The sequence below is a fragment of the Pholis gunnellus genome, assembly GCF_910591455.1.
Source record: "Pholis gunnellus genome assembly, chromosome: 12".
Classification (NCBI taxonomy): Eukaryota; Metazoa; Chordata; class Actinopteri; order Perciformes; family Pholidae; genus Pholis; species Pholis gunnellus.
In genome coordinates, this window is record NC_136539.1 from 6,775,171 (window position 1) to 6,792,855 (window position 17,685).

Here is a 17,685-nt window from a genome sequence, read left to right on the forward strand (position 1 = left end):
GTTTTTATTAGCTGCCTGTAATCCTGGTTATGTGCTAGTATTCTTTATTTTAGCATGGTTGAAAAAATGTTTCCCTGCCCAATGTCTTAAAAGGCTAGACTCACGTTTAGTAAATGATACAAAGTACTGTTTAACCTATACGTTGAAATATTAGCAATATTGATGTGATGTACCCGGATAAAATAATACTCCAAAGCAATTGGAGAAGAAGTTCGACCTGATTCGGTTCACCATCTTGGGAGAGAAAGTTCATCAGCTGTCACTGGCTCTGAATGCTGTCTAAAAACTTTTGTTATTACCTAAGGCGTCATGTCAATTATAGATGGGCTTTTTCTCTTAACATCAGAACAGCATTATCATACTTAATGTGAAATCACATTAATAATTATGTCATGGGAATAAGGCACTTGATAATGTTTTACTTGCCTCACTGATTTTTTTTTTTTAGTATTGCGCATGTGCTGCACAGGTTTTTACAGTGTTCATCGTTGAGTGCTTCACCAGAGGCAGGAAGACGCACACAATGACATGAAGTCAGAACTAAAAAGCTGAGAAAATCTTTTGTCTCAGTATATTATTAGCTGAGATTATTCGCTGACCTGATGCTAAACGGAAGGCTACCATAGATCTAGGAGCCTTCACAGCAAATGAGAGATCGCCCTTAGTTATTAACCTGCACTCTACAGCAGCTCAAAGATTGGTCTTTGATGTGATGTCAGGGCCAAGACGTATCATTTTCTCCAAGACAATATAATATAATATTATACTTTAAACCAGTTCCATGATGCATAGTGTTGGGTGATGTGGGAAAATGCTTCGTGTTGATTCATTTTCCGGCTGCAAAATGTGCCCAATTTGAAGATTTTCAAACGGTTCAACTGTTGAGGCAGTAGAGTTGGTCAACAGCAGAAGACAGTACTTGAAAACGACAGCTCCGATATGAGATTGCTTATAAATGTGAGTGTAACGCCAAGTACTGAAACGAGTCAGCCTCCCCTGATAAGAACATATGAATAAACATTGAACATTTTCTTTCAGTGCTGCTGGAGAATGTCGGAGAGGAGCTGGACCCTATCTTGGAGCCTCTGTTGCTGAGACAGACCTTTAAACAGGGTGGTGCCATATGTATCCGCCTCGGAGACTCCACCATCGAATATGCTCCCGACTTTCGCTTCTACATCACAACCAAGCTACGCAACCCACACTACCTGCCTGAGACCTCTGTCAAGGTACTGTATACAGTGAGAAACAGCCTCAGGCGCCCTCTTATTCTTTAGTATCCCAGGACACTTTCACTCATGTCACACTGCAAAAACTCACTTTATTATTAACATGGAAAATACAGTGACTCTAATACCTAACCACATATCAATGCTACAGCGCCTATTGTTCATTACACACAAACAGACCTGGTCCTCAATATGTATTTGTGTGTTCGGGATTGTTCCGTTACCGCCAGAACTGCAACCTCCATCCATACTCACACCAGTCACACACAAAACAACATACTCCAGACAGACAGACTTGAGCCTGCACACACCTTTAGTCATGATGACAGTAATCAGAGCGTTTCCCGGCAGTAGTCACACGCCTTAGCTCTTTGCAGCAGGTGTCAGTGTTGTTGCAATGCGTCCCGTAAAATCCGCCATGCCCCCCTCTACTAACCCTTTTCATGCAGATTGAGCTGCTGCCCTTCAATCCCTCTGTAGATGTATCTCCCACAACAAAGCTGCTGCCAAAACAGAAAGTAATAGAAAGAGTTGCTAGATTGCAGGCTCTCACAGGAACCAACGCAGACATCTGTATTCCTCTGCCTTTTAAGTATTATTTTCATCACACCTGATAGCAATAGTCAACCTAGTTTGTTTTCTTATCCCGTGGGATTTGTATTACGGCAAATGCTGGAACCGACTTTCCACAATACAGTTCATTGTCACTGAAGTGTAACTGCTATGTGGGGCACTGTATTTTCTGTTGGCATCATGCAAGCTGAGCCATTTTGTTTTCGTGAGGGAGAGATCAATTGATGTGATAAGTCTGGCCTGTCACAATGTGGGGTTTTCTATGATGCGGAATGAGTTTTTAGCCTCGCTATGGACAGCAATATTGCCTTGACAATTGGTCGGTCCACCACTTTGGTGCAAACTGAATTATGTCATCTATTTGATGGATTGCAGCAAATATTTTACTGATGGTCTCCAGAGGATGAACCCGTAATGAATTTGGTGATCCTCTGACTTTTCTTTTACTGCCACTAGCAGGTCAAAGTTTTCAGCTATTCAGTGAAATATGTCAATAACTACTCGATGGATAGCACAACATCTTGTAAAGACATTCATGGTTCCCAAACAATGTAACCCTATGACTTTGATGACCCCCTGATCTTCTTTTTCTCGACTATTGGATTGATTGGCATGCAATTTGCATCACACATTCTTGTTCCCCTTAGGATGAATCGTAGTAATATTGGTGATCAATTGACTTTTCATCCAGAGCCATCAAGTCAAAATTGCACTAATTTGTCCAATATTTTAAAAACATTCCCGTTGGCCTCAGCTGTGCATTGTGATAATAACTAATTAGCACAGATTAGCATGCTAACCACGCTAAACTAAGATGGTTAATATGATAAACATTATAGCTACAAAATATTAGCATGTTAGCATTTTCATATTGAGCATGTAAGCAAACAGATTTTTTGGATTTAATTCCAAGCACTTATGTTCCTAACAAAGCTGCTAGCATGGCTGTAGACTCTTGTTTATTTAAACATTTGAACTCAACAAAATATTGTTTGTTGTACTGAATAGTTAGTTTAGACCTTTATTTTCCACCTACAGATAGATGAGCCCTACTTGTTGGTTCCCGCTTATTGCATCATACCACTCAAATGGCAGCACGTTTTTACCCCGGCAACACAATGAATCATCATTCACTGTTAGCACCTCTCTTATGGAGCACACACTGCCCCCTGACAAAAAAAAAAAAAAAAAAGAATTCCAAGAAAAGGAGCATTAAAGGAAACTGCATTACAGAGAGGCAAGGGGTTGGAAAGCATTACTGAAGATCACATTTCAAGCTTCTATTTGCAGGGCCCCGCTCTTTATGGGCAGCCATTAGATAGATTCAACTCATTTTTCAAAACTGGCTAAATCTTTTTTTTCTTTTTGCTTAAGTCTTTTTTTTTTTTGCCTACAGTACTGTATACTATGGGGCTTCCATTATATCCATAAAGCTCTATTTGAAATGCAATAATTTCAAATACACGAGGGCAAGTATCTAGTGAACCAGCCTTTAAGGAGCTCAAGGGACGAAGGGAAGCGAAGAAGGAGGGTGTATGTGTGAAAAGGACAAACGGGAGATTTATATGGGCTCCGAGTCTTTACCACCAGCTGAGTGGGTCCGCAGCATCAATAGAAATGGAATTAGGCCCCGGAGAAGTGCACTCGTTTATTAGGGCAGGGAGTAGATAGCAGATATAGGCTTTTAACCTCGGGGTAAGTGCGGAGCAGAATGACTAAGGCTGTGTGGTAAAAGACACACTTACACACTTTTCACAGAAAAGGAAAAAAAGTAAATGCATCCTATCTGTGCTCTGCCAAGGCTGGAGTGGTTATTGGAATTGATTGGATGGGAGGTTCATTTGGGAGAACTGCACTGAAGCCAAGATGATCAAAGCTGCACTGTAAAGTACCAAGAGCAAGGGTGGGGCAAGGTACCCCAAAACACCCACACAGACACAGAATACTGTATACTGTACAGTATGTCTATGTAGTTCTTCCTCTGTGCCATAGGTGACCCTTCTGAACTTCATGATCACGCCAGAGGGCATCCAGGACCAGCTGCTGGGTATTGTGGTGACCCGGGAAAGACCCGACCTGGAGGAAGAGAAACAGGCTCTCATCCTGCAGGGAGCAGAGAACAAAAGGTCCATAACATAGCACACACACACACCAGTCACGGGTCAAATGAATCCAACTTAATCAAACAAAATGTCCCCCCTCTTCGAAGTGGAAACTGTAGACATGTCAAATTGTTCTCGCACTTTTGTCAGACAACTGAAGGAGATTGAGGATAAAATCTTAGAGGTGCTCTCCTCCTCCGAGGGCGACATCCTGGAGGACGAGACGGCCGTCCAGATCCTCTCCTGCTCCAAAGTGCTGGCCAACGAGATCACGGAAAAGCAGGCCGTGGCTGAGGTGACGGAGCAGAAGATTGATGAGACTCGCAAGGGCTACACACCCATTGCCGTGCACTCAGCCATCTTGTTCTTCTCCATTGCCGACCTGGCCAACATTGAGCCCATGTACCAGTACTCCCTCACCTGGTTCATTAACCTCTTCATCAGCTCCATCGACAACTCAGACTTGAGTGACGACTTGGCGCAGAGGTAAGCAGGGCTGACAAATGCACTAGCCACAAGCCCCTCAAAGGAAATCCTGGAGCTTCTTATCCTCTCGAAAGAGCTAATTTGACTTGTGAACTTATACAAAACAAAATAATGTAAGACCATAAATAGTGCATGAGTGTGGGCGAGTTTGTGAGTTCTGTTTGGTTTTGAAAAATATTATTAAAAGGCTATATGTGTCTTCTTCAGACTACAGATCCTGAGAGACCACTTTACCTACGCGCTATATGTCAACGTGTGTCGCTCACTGTTTGAGAAGGACAAGCTGCTCTTTTCCTTCTGCCTCAGTGTCAATCTGCTCATGCACAAGAAACTGGTAGGAATTACACCCACGCTGCACACGTGTACAGATTTACAACACTTAAAAACCATAGATAAATATTTTGTCTGATTAGTTTGTTTTTAAGCGGTTAGCTAATCAAACAAGCTGGTTCGCCTCATTTTTCCCAATCAGACCTCTCTATGATTGCTGAAGATCATCTGTATCTTGTATTTTCAATTTGCATGGATTTTTTTAGTGCAAATATAATCCCTGAAATGGTCAACCCATGAATCACCATAAATCACAAACTCCGGTTAATCCTCCTCTGTGTGAACACTGTTTTCGATGAATGTCGTAGGTGGATGAGGGGGAGTGGCGCTTCCTTCTGACGGGTGGTGTGGGCCTGGACAACCCTCACCCGAATCCCTGCACCTGGCTTCCCAAGACGTCCTGGGACGAGATCTGCCGCTTAGATGAATTGGAGCGTTTCAAAGGTCTGCATCAGGACATGGCTCGCCTCAGGGACGAGTGGAAGACGGTCTTCGACAGCACAGTGAGTGTCTTCAAGCTGCCTGGCCGTTCTGGGTGGGGCTTCTGACTTTGGGTGTCGTATATGTTTCTGTGATGGCAAAGACAAAATCAGCATGTGCAGAAAGGCCCTATTACATCAAATATATCCAAGAGAGTGTCTTGTTAGAAACTGTAAATGTGTTGACTTTCAGCTGAAAATGCTGTCGCGAATAGCAGTTCAAGAGGTTAGCTGTTAAAACTGGGTCACATTTAGCACCACAAAACCAACACATCAAGCTGCAGCTGCTGCCTTTAAGAGCACCCGACCATTTAGATTCGGAGCAAGGGTCAATATAAAAACATGCTGAAGATATGTAGGGTTTTCAGCATTTTGCCAACAGACATTGTCTGTGGATACAAAGGCCTAACACACACAATCTTAGGCAAAACTGATCGGCAACAACGGGAGCTTGTGTTTGTCTGTGAAGGGTGACCAAACCTTGCATCAGTGCCATCGTATGTGTCGTGCACTGCTTTGATTTACTCGGCTCAAAGTAAAAAAAGAAAATGTGACGCTATTTGCAGTCGATCTTTCAAAGTGATCTTTCAAAACTCAGATTACGGCCAACCAAGTAGGTGTATATATGGAGAACACATCTCTGGGTTTATATAATAACTGTTTGTTTTCTTTTTCCTTCAGCATGACTTTAAATGCTCTTTAAAATACAACCGGTACATCATATGATGATGTATTGGTGTTGAGCTGAGCTATTTGCCCCTAACTGACTGTAGACTGCTTGTTAGGCTAAGATTCCAGTAAGCCTTCATAAAACCTGGACAACAAACAAAATCAAATGTTCTCATCAGTATCAAAGAGAGGGGGCAGTGATGGGCCGTGGATAAGAGAAGAAGTTAGAGGCAGAGAAGTCCTTTGACTGGAAAACAGTGTTAGCAGGTGTGGGATGGGATGAGAAAGGGAATAAGGGCAGAGTGAAGAGGTTACATCTTCCAGTGGGTTTGGCACATGAACCACAGGCCAGCCTCGCCTACCCTGCAGCTCAGCATGCAAGCTCACAACACACATGCAGCCCCCCCCCTCCCACTCTGCACACCTCACGGTAATGTGTCTGAATACACCGCAGCCCCTTCACTTGCCCCCATACGTCACCTTTTTGCACATTCCATTCACATACTATTGGCTCTTTTGTGTTAGATAATATCAACGACATACATGTCATCATTTAAAAATCTTTGTTTTTCCTTCATTATAGATTCCCCAAGAAGCTCTGCTTCTACTTTTGGCTCCTTTTTGCACGTCTGCAAATATGGAAATATTCATTTTTCATTTTTGATAGCCTGTCAAACAGGTCGTAATCGTTTATTTACTACAGTGGGATCATATTGTGGAAGTGTTTATGTTATAATATTTGTTATGGTTGTTTAAATCCTAATTAAGTTCACATTCTATATGTCTTTACTCCATCTTAAACCATTTGTAATTCGGTGAATCAAATCCCCCGAAGCTTTAAGTCTGAACTTATTTCATTTTATGTCAAATAACTGATATTTGTTAGTTGAAATGTTGTGTTGACAAAAGGGGAGAGGGAAGAGAGAATGTAGATTGAAAGTAATTTGCCAGGTGTGGATGATGCACACACTCACACTTTCTCTCCATCTTTGAATTATGAAGAATCTAAGTTGAAGTTTTATCCAATTAAATCTTTTCTGTTCCTGTTGTGCCAGTCACATCTATGCAATCTAGACGCACAAACAGCTGTTTAATCAACGTGTGGTGCACATAAACATGTGTGCACCACACATGCTTGTCTCTTTGCTGTCTCACTCACACACACACACACACACACACACACACACACACACACACACACACACACACACACACACACACACACACACACACACACACACACACACATCTTTTGATTTATAATCAACAGAATCAGGCACAACACTTCTATCCAATTAAATCTAGTTTGTTCCAGTTGTAGAATTCACATTTATTCAATCTTGATGCAAGAACAGCTGTTCAATCAAGCACACAGGCGCTCACACACCCCTGTACACACAGGGAATTCCCAGGAGATTCTAAATAGGTGTATCTGTCTCAAAGCACCTGCCAACACACATAGCCAGAAGTATCTTGACAAACAGCCTGGGGAAAGAAATTCCAAAAGTTCCCGCTACCATTGCTCACATCCTCTGGTACACTTGTTCCAGGAATTAATCAAAACGTATTGCTCTGACCCAGTACCCAGTACTGTTCTGTTTTTTTTGACCTTCCTCCACTTTTTCCTCTTCCCCGGTCTTTGCTTGTTCAAACTTACTGTATGTATTTATCTCCCCTCATTGCTCTCCTCCCATTTACATTACAGATTGCCCCTCTTTTGCTTAATTACAATGCTTAATCTTGAAACAGCTCGATACAATGCAACCCCACCCCATAACTTCTCTTGTCCTCATTCAGCTGCAACGGAATTCCTGCACTTTCTTCTCTCAAGGAATTTGAAGTAAGATTTGAATGTACAGTCTAAATTCAATATGTTTTGTCATATCTGCAGAACCCCCATCAGACTCCCTTCCCCAAAGAGTGGCAGGACAAGCTGAGCCAGTTTCAGAGGATGCTGGTGATCCGTTGTCTCAGACCAGACAAGGTCAGTTCATACACTGCTTTACAAAAGATGGTAGGATGTTATTTCCATTTTGATTTCTCGAAACGTCTCTATTATCTACAACATTTTCTTTCTGGAAATACATCAGTAAACGGTAACGATAAACTCATTCCATCTATGTGTCCCCCAGGTTATTCCCATGGTGCAGGAATTTGTTTCCGACAGTTTGGGTCGTCCCTTCATCGAAGCGCCGCCCTTCAACCTGAGTATGGCCTTCGTTGATAGCCACTGCTGTGCCCCCCTCATCTTCATCCTCTCCCCCGGCTCCGACCCCATGGCTGCGTTGCTTAAGTTTGGAGATGAAAAGGTACAGAGACACCTGGGAAATTCAGCCGCTTTGAAGCCTGCTGTGTGTACAAACTCAAAATGAAAGGGGAAATTGAATCCTCTAGATTTCCCAGGCTTCCACACTGGTCTTAAAAGCACTGAAAATTATTTTGACTCCTTCCCAGTCAGAAATCAGGTATAATTGAATGTGTGTGTGTGTGTGCACGTGCACGGCTGTTCTCATCCTCAGGGCTTTACCGGTAACAAGCTGACTTCCCTCTCTCTGGGCCAAGGCCAGGGTCCTATTGCAATGCGTATGATTGAGACGGCCATCAAAGAGGGCACCTGGGTGGTTCTTCAGAACTGCCACTTGGCCACATCGTGGATGTCAAGGCTTGAGAGAGTCTGTGAGGTCAGAAGACACACATACACACACACACACACACACACACACTTTTTATACACCAGATGGGAACAGTGCACATTACACCTGTCTTCCGATACATACACTTCTAAACGTGCTCTTTGTGGCTGTGAGCAGGAGCTGAACCCAGACACTACCCACCCAGACTTCAGGCTCTGGCTGACCAGCTACCCGTCTCCCACCTTCCCCGTGGCTGTGCTTCAGAATGGGGTGAAGATGACCAATGAGGCTCCGAAGGGCCTCCGCGCCAACATTGCACGCTCCTTCTTAATGGACCCCATCTCTGACCCGGAGTTTTTTGGCAGCAGCAGCAAGCCGGTCAGTGTGTGTGCGTGCACGTCTCTGTGTATGTCTCGGTGGCTTGCTGTGCATATCCATCATACCTACCTCAGTGGGTGTCCTGTGTTCCTTTTTGTCTGTTAACACCCCCGCTGTGCATTTCAGAATGTGTTTGTTTCAGCTGTGGAAATACTAAACGACCACCACTATTTATCTAATCATTGATCTAAGACAAGGCATTCCATTTATGTTTATCCACCTCCTCAGGCTGTATTCAAGAAACTACTGTACGGCCTGTGTTTCTTCCACGCCCTGACCCAGGAGAGGAGGAAGTTTGGACCTATAGGCTGGAACATTCCGTATGAGTTCAATGAGACCGACCTCCGGATCTCTGTACAGCAGCTACACATGTTCCTTGAACAGTACCAGGTAGTTATTTAAAAAAAAAAAAAAAAACTTTCACCAATTACATTCATATTTCTTAAATTGATCAGTACTTTCACTATCAGAAGTTTCCCGTATTCCTTACACCGTGGGATGCAGACTGGTGCGTACTGCATATGAACACAGTATTGTTCCGTCAAACATACTTTGCAGTACATGCACTCCCATGAAATGACTATATATCTCTGGCTCTCAAATGCAGATGCTCAAACACCATCTACTCCTATGAATATATTCCACATCTATAAGCCCACTATAGGAATTCTGGCTCTTACTGTACAAGTTGGTCCCTCTTCACTCAAGTATCCGCTTTCATCAGCCATGTTCAAAAACCCTCTTGACATTTTTCCACAAACCGATAGCACTCCCTCCGCTATTCCCAATCCCTCCGCTGTGGCTGAGAGAAAAAAGTGTCAGAAATAAACTTCTGAGGGTATCGTGACATTTTCATCTTGTAGCCAAGTGCCGATCGCTGAATTTGTAAGAGAAATCCATGCCATAATGGCCACTACCCCCACCCTTTCACCTCCTGTTACGTCAGTTTCCATTTCAAGTCGAGGTCGTGAAGTGAATTTCAGCCAGCTTTTCTGTTTTGGGAAGATCGTACACATAACACAACTAAGAATGCACGCACGTACTGATACCGTCCGGTTTTTAATGCTTATCTTCTTTTAAACATGAAACTTTACGGCATGGGTATTCTTAGGTTCCCGTGTAAAATGCAGGATTTCTTGTTCGCTGCAGGAAGTGCCGTTTGATGCCATCCGCTACATGACTGGTGAGTGTAACTACGGAGGTCGCGTGACAGATGACTGGGACAGACGGACCCTGCGCACTATCCTCTCCATCTTCTACACTTCAAAGGTCACCGAGGACCCCGACTACAAGTTTGATCCCAGTGGGCTCTACTATGCACCAGCTGAGGAAGATGTAAGAAACAGAAAATCACACCACCTTGCTGTAATTTTTTAATTGCAAAGCATCAAGAAGTTTTTCTAAATGTATTTATATAAAACACAATTCAAGCTTGGATTTAGCTGTAAGCACAAAAAAATGCATACAAGATTTACAGGAATTACGTAATGCCATATGTTATTACCAGGGGAAATTAGTACTATATTCCACATTTTTAGAGGGAAAGCAACTCGCTGAACTGACTGATAAGTCACTCACTCACTTCACCACCAAGGGAGGTTGTTAACTGTTCAATAGCACTTTTTAAATGTCATCATCTAATAAATGCAGCTTTTTTTTTACTCTCAGTGATTGTTTCTTCACAGTAGGGTAACTACATATGTGATTTGCTGCCAGCAGGGAAGAAAATCTGATCCTAAGCCCCCAAACTTATCTCCCCCCCTCCTTATCCAAATCAAGAATGTATTCTACACAAACATATTCTGGCTAGGTTGCACAGCACTAGGAGCTGTTATGTAAGCGCTGCGCTTGGCATCAGTGACACTCTGTTTTTGTTGCAGTCACGATAGTTTGACCTTTGTGAGATATGGTACACTGCAGCATAGACAGTTCACTCTGTTAGAAGAGCACAGCTGACACGGCTCCTTGACTATGTACCCATCAAGTTACCCCGAGATGCTGGAGTATCACTGCCTTGGAAAAACTACCAAGAAAAGTAAAACTCACTTTAATGTGTTTGTTTTTAAACTAAGCATATTACAGGACTCAGTTGCTTAACGCTGTTGTTGAGCTACCTTTAAAAAGTCATTAGGAGATAAAATGTGTGTAACAAGGCACAGCAGGCGGCCACCATCAGTGAGGCTTGATATATTTGTTAACACAAGTGCAATCTCTGGCGTGCTCCATTTTATTTGGCATTTTGTTCTCCAGTGCTGCAGCCCCCCCCCCCCCCCCCCCCCCCCCCCCCCCCCCCCCCGCAACCACATCTTTTATTCATGAAGTCACATTTACATAGTCATTATAATAAATGTCAGCAATCTAAGGAGCCGACTTGTTTTTCAATGAGTGTTATTACTCGGGATGTTTCCTGATGTTGCGTTAAAAAATGTCCTCTCTCTTCACTCCACTCCTCTCCCTCTGCCTCCTGCAGTACAACAGCTACATAGAATACACCAAGTCGCTGCCACTCAACCCGTCGCCGGAGATTTTCGGCATGAACGCCAACGCGGATATCACCAAAGATCAGGCTGAGACGCAGCTACTGTTCAACAGCATCTTGCTCACACAGGTAAATCCACCTGGACATGTGAACACACAAAGTAGTAAAGTATTACTTTTGAGATCTGAAGATAAGGTTTACTCCTAAGATTTCTTTTTAATGCTATTATTAGAATAACGAAGACGGAGGGCCAGAATTTCACTTTCAATTCTGAATTCATTATTATGCCATTAAATGACCTGGAGGATTATGACCGTAAAACTGGGCAAGAAAACACAGCACTGTGGCCTGGCATGGGTACAGGTGAAATACAAAAAAAATACGAAAAAGTGCCAGCAGCTCCGGCACTTCTGGGTCGCTTCCGAAACCGATGCCGACATCCCAGATGCTCAGTTGGTAGATTTTCAAGTTGTAGACAGCATGCAAACACTCTCACCCAGCAAATCACTCCACACGCACATGCACACAAAACAACTAGACGAGAGTACACGCATTAAAACACATGTACCTAGACACTGAAATACAGTCTCGCATAAACACAAACGGCATCAATATGCCTCCCTGGAGTTTCCACCGTCTTTTATAAGTGTCCTTGCCAGCATTAAATATTTCATCGTCCTACATTAAAATGTACTATGCAGATTTAATTCAAGAGAAAAAATATAAATAAATATTTCATTTTTTTTGTAGAGAGGCTTGTCAAAGAACAAAAAAAAAAAAAAAAAGAAATGTAAAAAACATCCCTCGTCTTCCTTTGACACAGTATGGCTCACAGTGGCGTTGGCGGAGCTGTGTGATCCCACATCATTATATCTCAGCTCTGTGGAGTTAGACTAGGCTAGCATGTTGAGGACTGTATCGTACCGCTTCCCGACTCCAGTCAACGTTTGCTGCAAATCAAATCTAAGAGACTTCGCGACAAGACCTACTTGAAGACGACAGAAGCACTGCTTCTCCTGCAAAGTGGGAAGGGGTGTGTTTATTCAGCCCTCCCTGTATCCATTTATTTATTTTCAGATACAGAGCAGTGCCTCTTACTTAGCGCAGGTGCCTAAATTCCTGTGGGAATTAAACTTGATATTAAACAAGTGCGAGTGATCTACATACTATATGTAAAAAGAGTGTCACATGTGAACACATACTCTGTTTGCATCCTATACATTCTAACCCCTCTGGTTTAATCTCTTTAATCTCCTTGAGGTAATAATATACAGTGTACTAATGCCGGTGTACACACAAATAGCTTGCTACGAACAAATAGAAAATTATTTCCACGGCCGTTGCCGCCTCAAGTTAAAATTAGAGCTCAATGGAGTCTGGCATTTATTCATATAAACTCCTTTCAACAAGATTAATAATGGCTTCAGTCATGTGTGGACTTTATTAGCATCTAATACGATCCCATCAGTCTCAATGACCGATAAACAGGGAGACGCTTCAAATGGAATGAAACAGCTATTTGTCATTCCCCTACTGTAACCTCAATGCCATTAGCTGATGATTATCCATTACCGCTGGCTAGTGACTGAGCATCAAATAGGTAAATGCTGCAAGTTGGAGAGTATAAAGCGGAAGAATCACAGATTAGAGTGAATAATTATCAGCGTGAATGATTATTAGAATTGTTGATAAGATTGTGTCAAAAGCCTGTGGGGGAGAAATTGGGAGAAATGTTGCGAAGCCTTCTATCTTCTGAGGCTCTGTGTGTGCATGTGTGTGTGTGTGTGTGTGTGTGTGTGTGGGTGAAGCTGTGTGTTCCGCTCACAGAGGGATTCCGGTGAATACACGCCTAGGATCTCAATATTATCAGTGGTGTTACATTGGTAGCTGTCGGCCAGCCTAGGAAATGTCAACAAATTATGAAAGGGAAGGTCAAATTAAGAGTCATACACCATATGACTGTGATGTTCTGTGTCAGTTTGTGTCCTTTTTTTTTAAAAGCATAAATCGAAATCAATTCGGCACAAAGATGATGAAATACAAGCAAAGTCAGGTCAGAAGTCGGAACCTCTTAACATCCGGCTCTTTTCAGGATGGAAATAGCATCGATGCAAAAAAAAAGGGAATGCATAATTTGACAAGTCAAAGACAGCAAAGGATAATTTCCTCCCAAAATGACGAGCTGTCAAATCAATCCGAGCCACAAGTCCTGCCTCCCCTTCTCATCCGTCCTCTGTCGCTCTGTGTCTCTGATCAGTCCCGCTCCTCAGGCGGAGACGCCAAATCCTCAGATGACTTGGTCTTTGATGTGGCAGCTGACATCCTGAGCAAGCTGCCTGCAGACTTTGACTTGGAGGCAGTGATGAGGCGATTCCCCACCAGCTACAATCAGAGCATGAACACGGTGCTGGTGCAGGAGATGGGCCGCTTCAACAACCTGCTCTGCACCGTCCGGCAGTCCTGCGTCAACATTCAGAAGGCCATAAAGGTAATACGCGGGAGGAGCTGGTGGAGAAAGGGTTTGCTCATACGGTATATTGTTGTGAGGTGCGTAGCCACAATCCCCTCAAATTCACTCGAGCGAGGAATTGTTTCAGTTTGAACTCGACCCTGTTATCATTCTCAGGGATCCTTAGTGTTTGGATACTTATAGGATGATGCATTGCCAAATGCACTGTAATTACACTAAATGTGTTTGTTTCAGATAACAGTAAGGCCAACTGATGAATCATCATTGATTTCACATTTTTGCGCTGTGAAAGCAATATTTCAGCACAGCTCTGCTGAATGATTCCAGGGGAAACTCTGGTAATGCATCCTCAGAAAACAGATACCGTAGGCAGACGGCACAACACTCCAAAGCCACTAATCTAACGCCGTCATTTTCCATTATGAGGACACACTCGCGCAGTGAAAGTTTAGTGCAATTAGTGGGAATGATCCACCGTGCAGAAGAACGGCCTGCTCCTGAAAATCTATGCACAGTGTTACTCTGTTTTGTATCTCACAGGCGCCGTTGTTGGAGTATGCACTAGGTAAAGGTATGAGCTGTAGAAAAACTGAAATGGATACATGATAGAGATGTTGTTGACCCCCGTGGGAATGACAGGAGTAAAGCAGCCATCGAAATCTCCAAATCATTATATAGTACTCTTGACCTTCTCTCAGAAAGTACTCTTATCCTCTGTAGCATAAAGAGGAGCCCACCCTGCTAGCTACAGTACCTCCGTTCCTGCAGCCCCTTTATGTATTCAAACCTTTTTTTCCTTTTTGCCAAGGCCACAGGCCTTTTTTGTGTTTGCTACAGCCATGCTAGCAACCTTACCTTCACGGTAATCAATGCAATATTTGTTGAGAGACTTCAGTGTGGACCAAAGTAACAAAACGACTGTGGTTTGACAGCCGATGACATTCCCCTAGAGCCGCGCCGCTAGCACAGCCAAGAACAAGTGTGTGTGATGTCACATTTCTGAAAGAATAGTTTGAAACTTTGTTGTGTTGTGGTTTTCACTGGAACCATTTAACAAAATAATAATACATCCTCGTGGGAGGGTGCCTAAGTAGTTGGCAGTAACACCACCGCTGTGCGTGATGAGCTGAGGCTCTCGACAATTAGACAATTAGCGGACTCCCAAATATAGCTGTCTTCCAGCTATCATCTTTCCTAATATAATTTTAATCATGGTTTCTTTTTTTTCTTTTTTCAAATTGCCACCAAGAGACACAACTGAAAGTATGTACTTAGGCCCTAACATCCTCAAGCAAAAAGAATTACTGACTCTGTATTTCCAGAGGTTTGGAGATGTTGCACATGCCAAGACAGAGCCTCTAATTGGACTGCATTAGACCAAGAGGATTATGTAGTTCAAAGACCACTACTGAACGTATGTGCATGAATGTGTGCTGATTACACCACAATCAAAGAATAAAACGAACACGCCTGAGCACACGCACGCGTCTCTTTTATATCGTCTGATAAACAAACTCCACACACACACTTCCTCTTCTCCTGAGATGCATAAAGAGGCAGGAAAGGGAATGAGCATGTCGTCTTTCATACTTGTATCAAAGGCCCCCCTGCAGAGCAAATAAGAGTTTCCATTATGTGGCTGTCTGTCACCCACCTCCACAGAGAGCTTTTTAAGTGACAAGTAGGAATCTCATGTTGGATTCAGTGTTAGAAAAGAGCTGGAACGGCTTCACATTTTCACGTAGCGCAGAAGTTAATCACGTGTTTTTGGCGGGATGTGTGTGTTTGCGTGCGTGTGTTTGTGTGTGCGTGTGCAGGGGCTGGTGGTGATGTCTGCAGAGCTGGAGGAGGTGGTCAGCAGCATCTTGACGGGTCGTATCCCCGCCATGTGGATGAAGAAGTCCTACCCCAGCCTCAAACCGCTGGGGAGCTACGTCAATGACTTCCTGGAGCGACTCAAGTTCTTACAGGTACAGACACCGCGCTGTAAAGTTCAAAATCACATGTTGACTAAATGAAAGAAGTATTTTGGGGTTAGTCATACATACAAAAATGTATGCTTAAAGAAGGAGGCAATGAGGGGTAAAAAAAGGGAAACAGAAACGAGAAAGAATCGAAACGTGGAGGAAAGAAAGAAAGAAGAATGTGTTTACTTTTATTCTTTTCCCCATAAAATGTAAAGACCTTAATCTTTTAATCACTCTAATAGCAGAGTCCGATTAGTGCATATATCGACATATTAACATTAAAACACTGCTTAAATGGTAACAAGCCATTGCGTAATCGACTGCACAATCAGATTCTTTGTTTGTTTAGGGTAGTTTTAAAGCGACACATCCAGATTTGAGTACGGTGCTGGGCCACCACAAGCCTCCAGGTCTACCTCTACAGTGAACTGTTACCCTGCCTTAAGCTGTTGTGTCCCACTGGAGGAGTTACACAAGACCACTTCATTCCACTTGTGTGCACATACAGTGGGAGGTCGGGGAATTTAGTCATGCTTTTCACTCATGGGCAGGTTTCATACAGGAAACACACGTACTCATCATGTGAGTCCGCAAAGTGAACTTCTTCATCCTCATCAACAGTCAGTTCACGTGTTTCCCTTTCCCCTATTTTCACAGGAGAAACACTGTATTCCTCCGGATCATCAATAATCAGTGGAGGGAAAAAGAATGTACTATGTGTGTGTGTGTGTGCGCGTGTGTGTGTGCGTGTGTGTTATCCAACGGAGATGTCCACCCATGACTCCCCACAGGGTGAACTGGAAAGTCACGGGATTCTCATCTGAGACAGCATGTTTTCAGAAGCAGAATACCTTGACATTTCAGGGAATATGATTGTTTGCTGTTTTTAAGGGAGTGAAGAAGAAAAACATCAGTTTCCCCACAGTTTGTTCAGTAGACTGATAAATCCGAGACATGGCGGCCTAGCTTACAGCAGCACATGAGACTGGAAGCATGGATGCATCTGAGACGGGTCCATCTTTGCTTAAATGAACTATACAATCAACATTACATTGCTACCTCCAACCTTAAAAAAGGCTTGGTTTCCCAAACTGGTTTTCTGGTTCCAAGCCATTACGAAGAGATATGCGTTTGTTTTATACAAAAGCTACTGACATTAAATACTTTATAAATAAGACCATTGAAGCAGAATGCCTGCTTTAATCCACATGACGTTGCCGTATGGATTTATAGGGGAGCTTTGGTATTTTTCACCCCGGCCCCTCCTTTCCCGTGTTTCGTGTCTGACTAACGGGGACAACAATTTTGGAAATTGTCTGGTACTTGAGCGAGAGCGCTGTAACCGGCAGCCACGAAACGAGCTGCAAGGGCCACTGAGCAGCATCGATGTAACGTCACAATACTGTAGTTCCACAAAAAGTGCTTGATTTTGCCACTGGCAGGCTCAGATTGTTATCATTGGTGTCTGACAACATAATGGAAAGGACCCCACAGAGAAGGAGGAGAGGAGAAGCCCCCCCCCCCCCCCCCACACACACACACACACACACACACACACACACTCTAGCTCCTCGTCCGCTCTTCAATTTGCGTGAGCTTCTCATCTGTAAACTCTGCCACAAATAAATAAGGGCGACCATTGACTTCTCCTCTCTTCAACTTACTCACGTTTCTGCTGTTGTAGGATTTCAGAAGGAGACTCCTCCTGTTCTCTCAGTGTCAGTGGCAAAAACAGGCACTTTTAGTAGACACACTGTACATTGATGCTGTGCAATTTCCCTTGCAGCCCGGCGGCTGCAGGGTTCTCCCCCAATGCTGAACCAAATATCAGAAATTGTTGTCACTTTAACACTAAAACATTTAAAACCCTCTCGGTTTGTAAAGAATAGC

General features: G+C 43.3%; 1 protein-coding gene across 1 annotated transcript in view; it reads left to right on the top strand.

The window, feature by feature from the left end:
- dnah7 (dynein, axonemal, heavy chain 7) overlaps positions 1-17,685 on the top strand; it is a gene marked incomplete at its 5' end in the record, with an annotated part of 68,040 nt that overhangs the window by 46,999 nt on the left and 3,356 nt on the right. The window contains 14 exons of the mRNA XM_079170230.1: positions 1,039-1,229; positions 3,795-3,928; positions 4,055-4,390; positions 4,598-4,724; positions 5,029-5,223; positions 7,760-7,852; positions 8,001-8,177; positions 8,388-8,549; positions 8,679-8,879; positions 9,108-9,269; positions 10,029-10,214; positions 11,350-11,487; positions 13,616-13,846; positions 15,646-15,798. Coding sequence (XP_079026356.1) covers positions 1,039-1,229; positions 3,795-3,928; positions 4,055-4,390; positions 4,598-4,724; positions 5,029-5,223; positions 7,760-7,852; positions 8,001-8,177; positions 8,388-8,549; positions 8,679-8,879; positions 9,108-9,269; positions 10,029-10,214; positions 11,350-11,487; positions 13,616-13,846; positions 15,646-15,798 — 2,486 coding nt within the window. The remainder of the gene's footprint in view (positions 1-1,038; positions 1,230-3,794; positions 3,929-4,054; positions 4,391-4,597; positions 4,725-5,028; positions 5,224-7,759; positions 7,853-8,000; positions 8,178-8,387; positions 8,550-8,678; positions 8,880-9,107; positions 9,270-10,028; positions 10,215-11,349; positions 11,488-13,615; positions 13,847-15,645; positions 15,799-17,685) is intronic.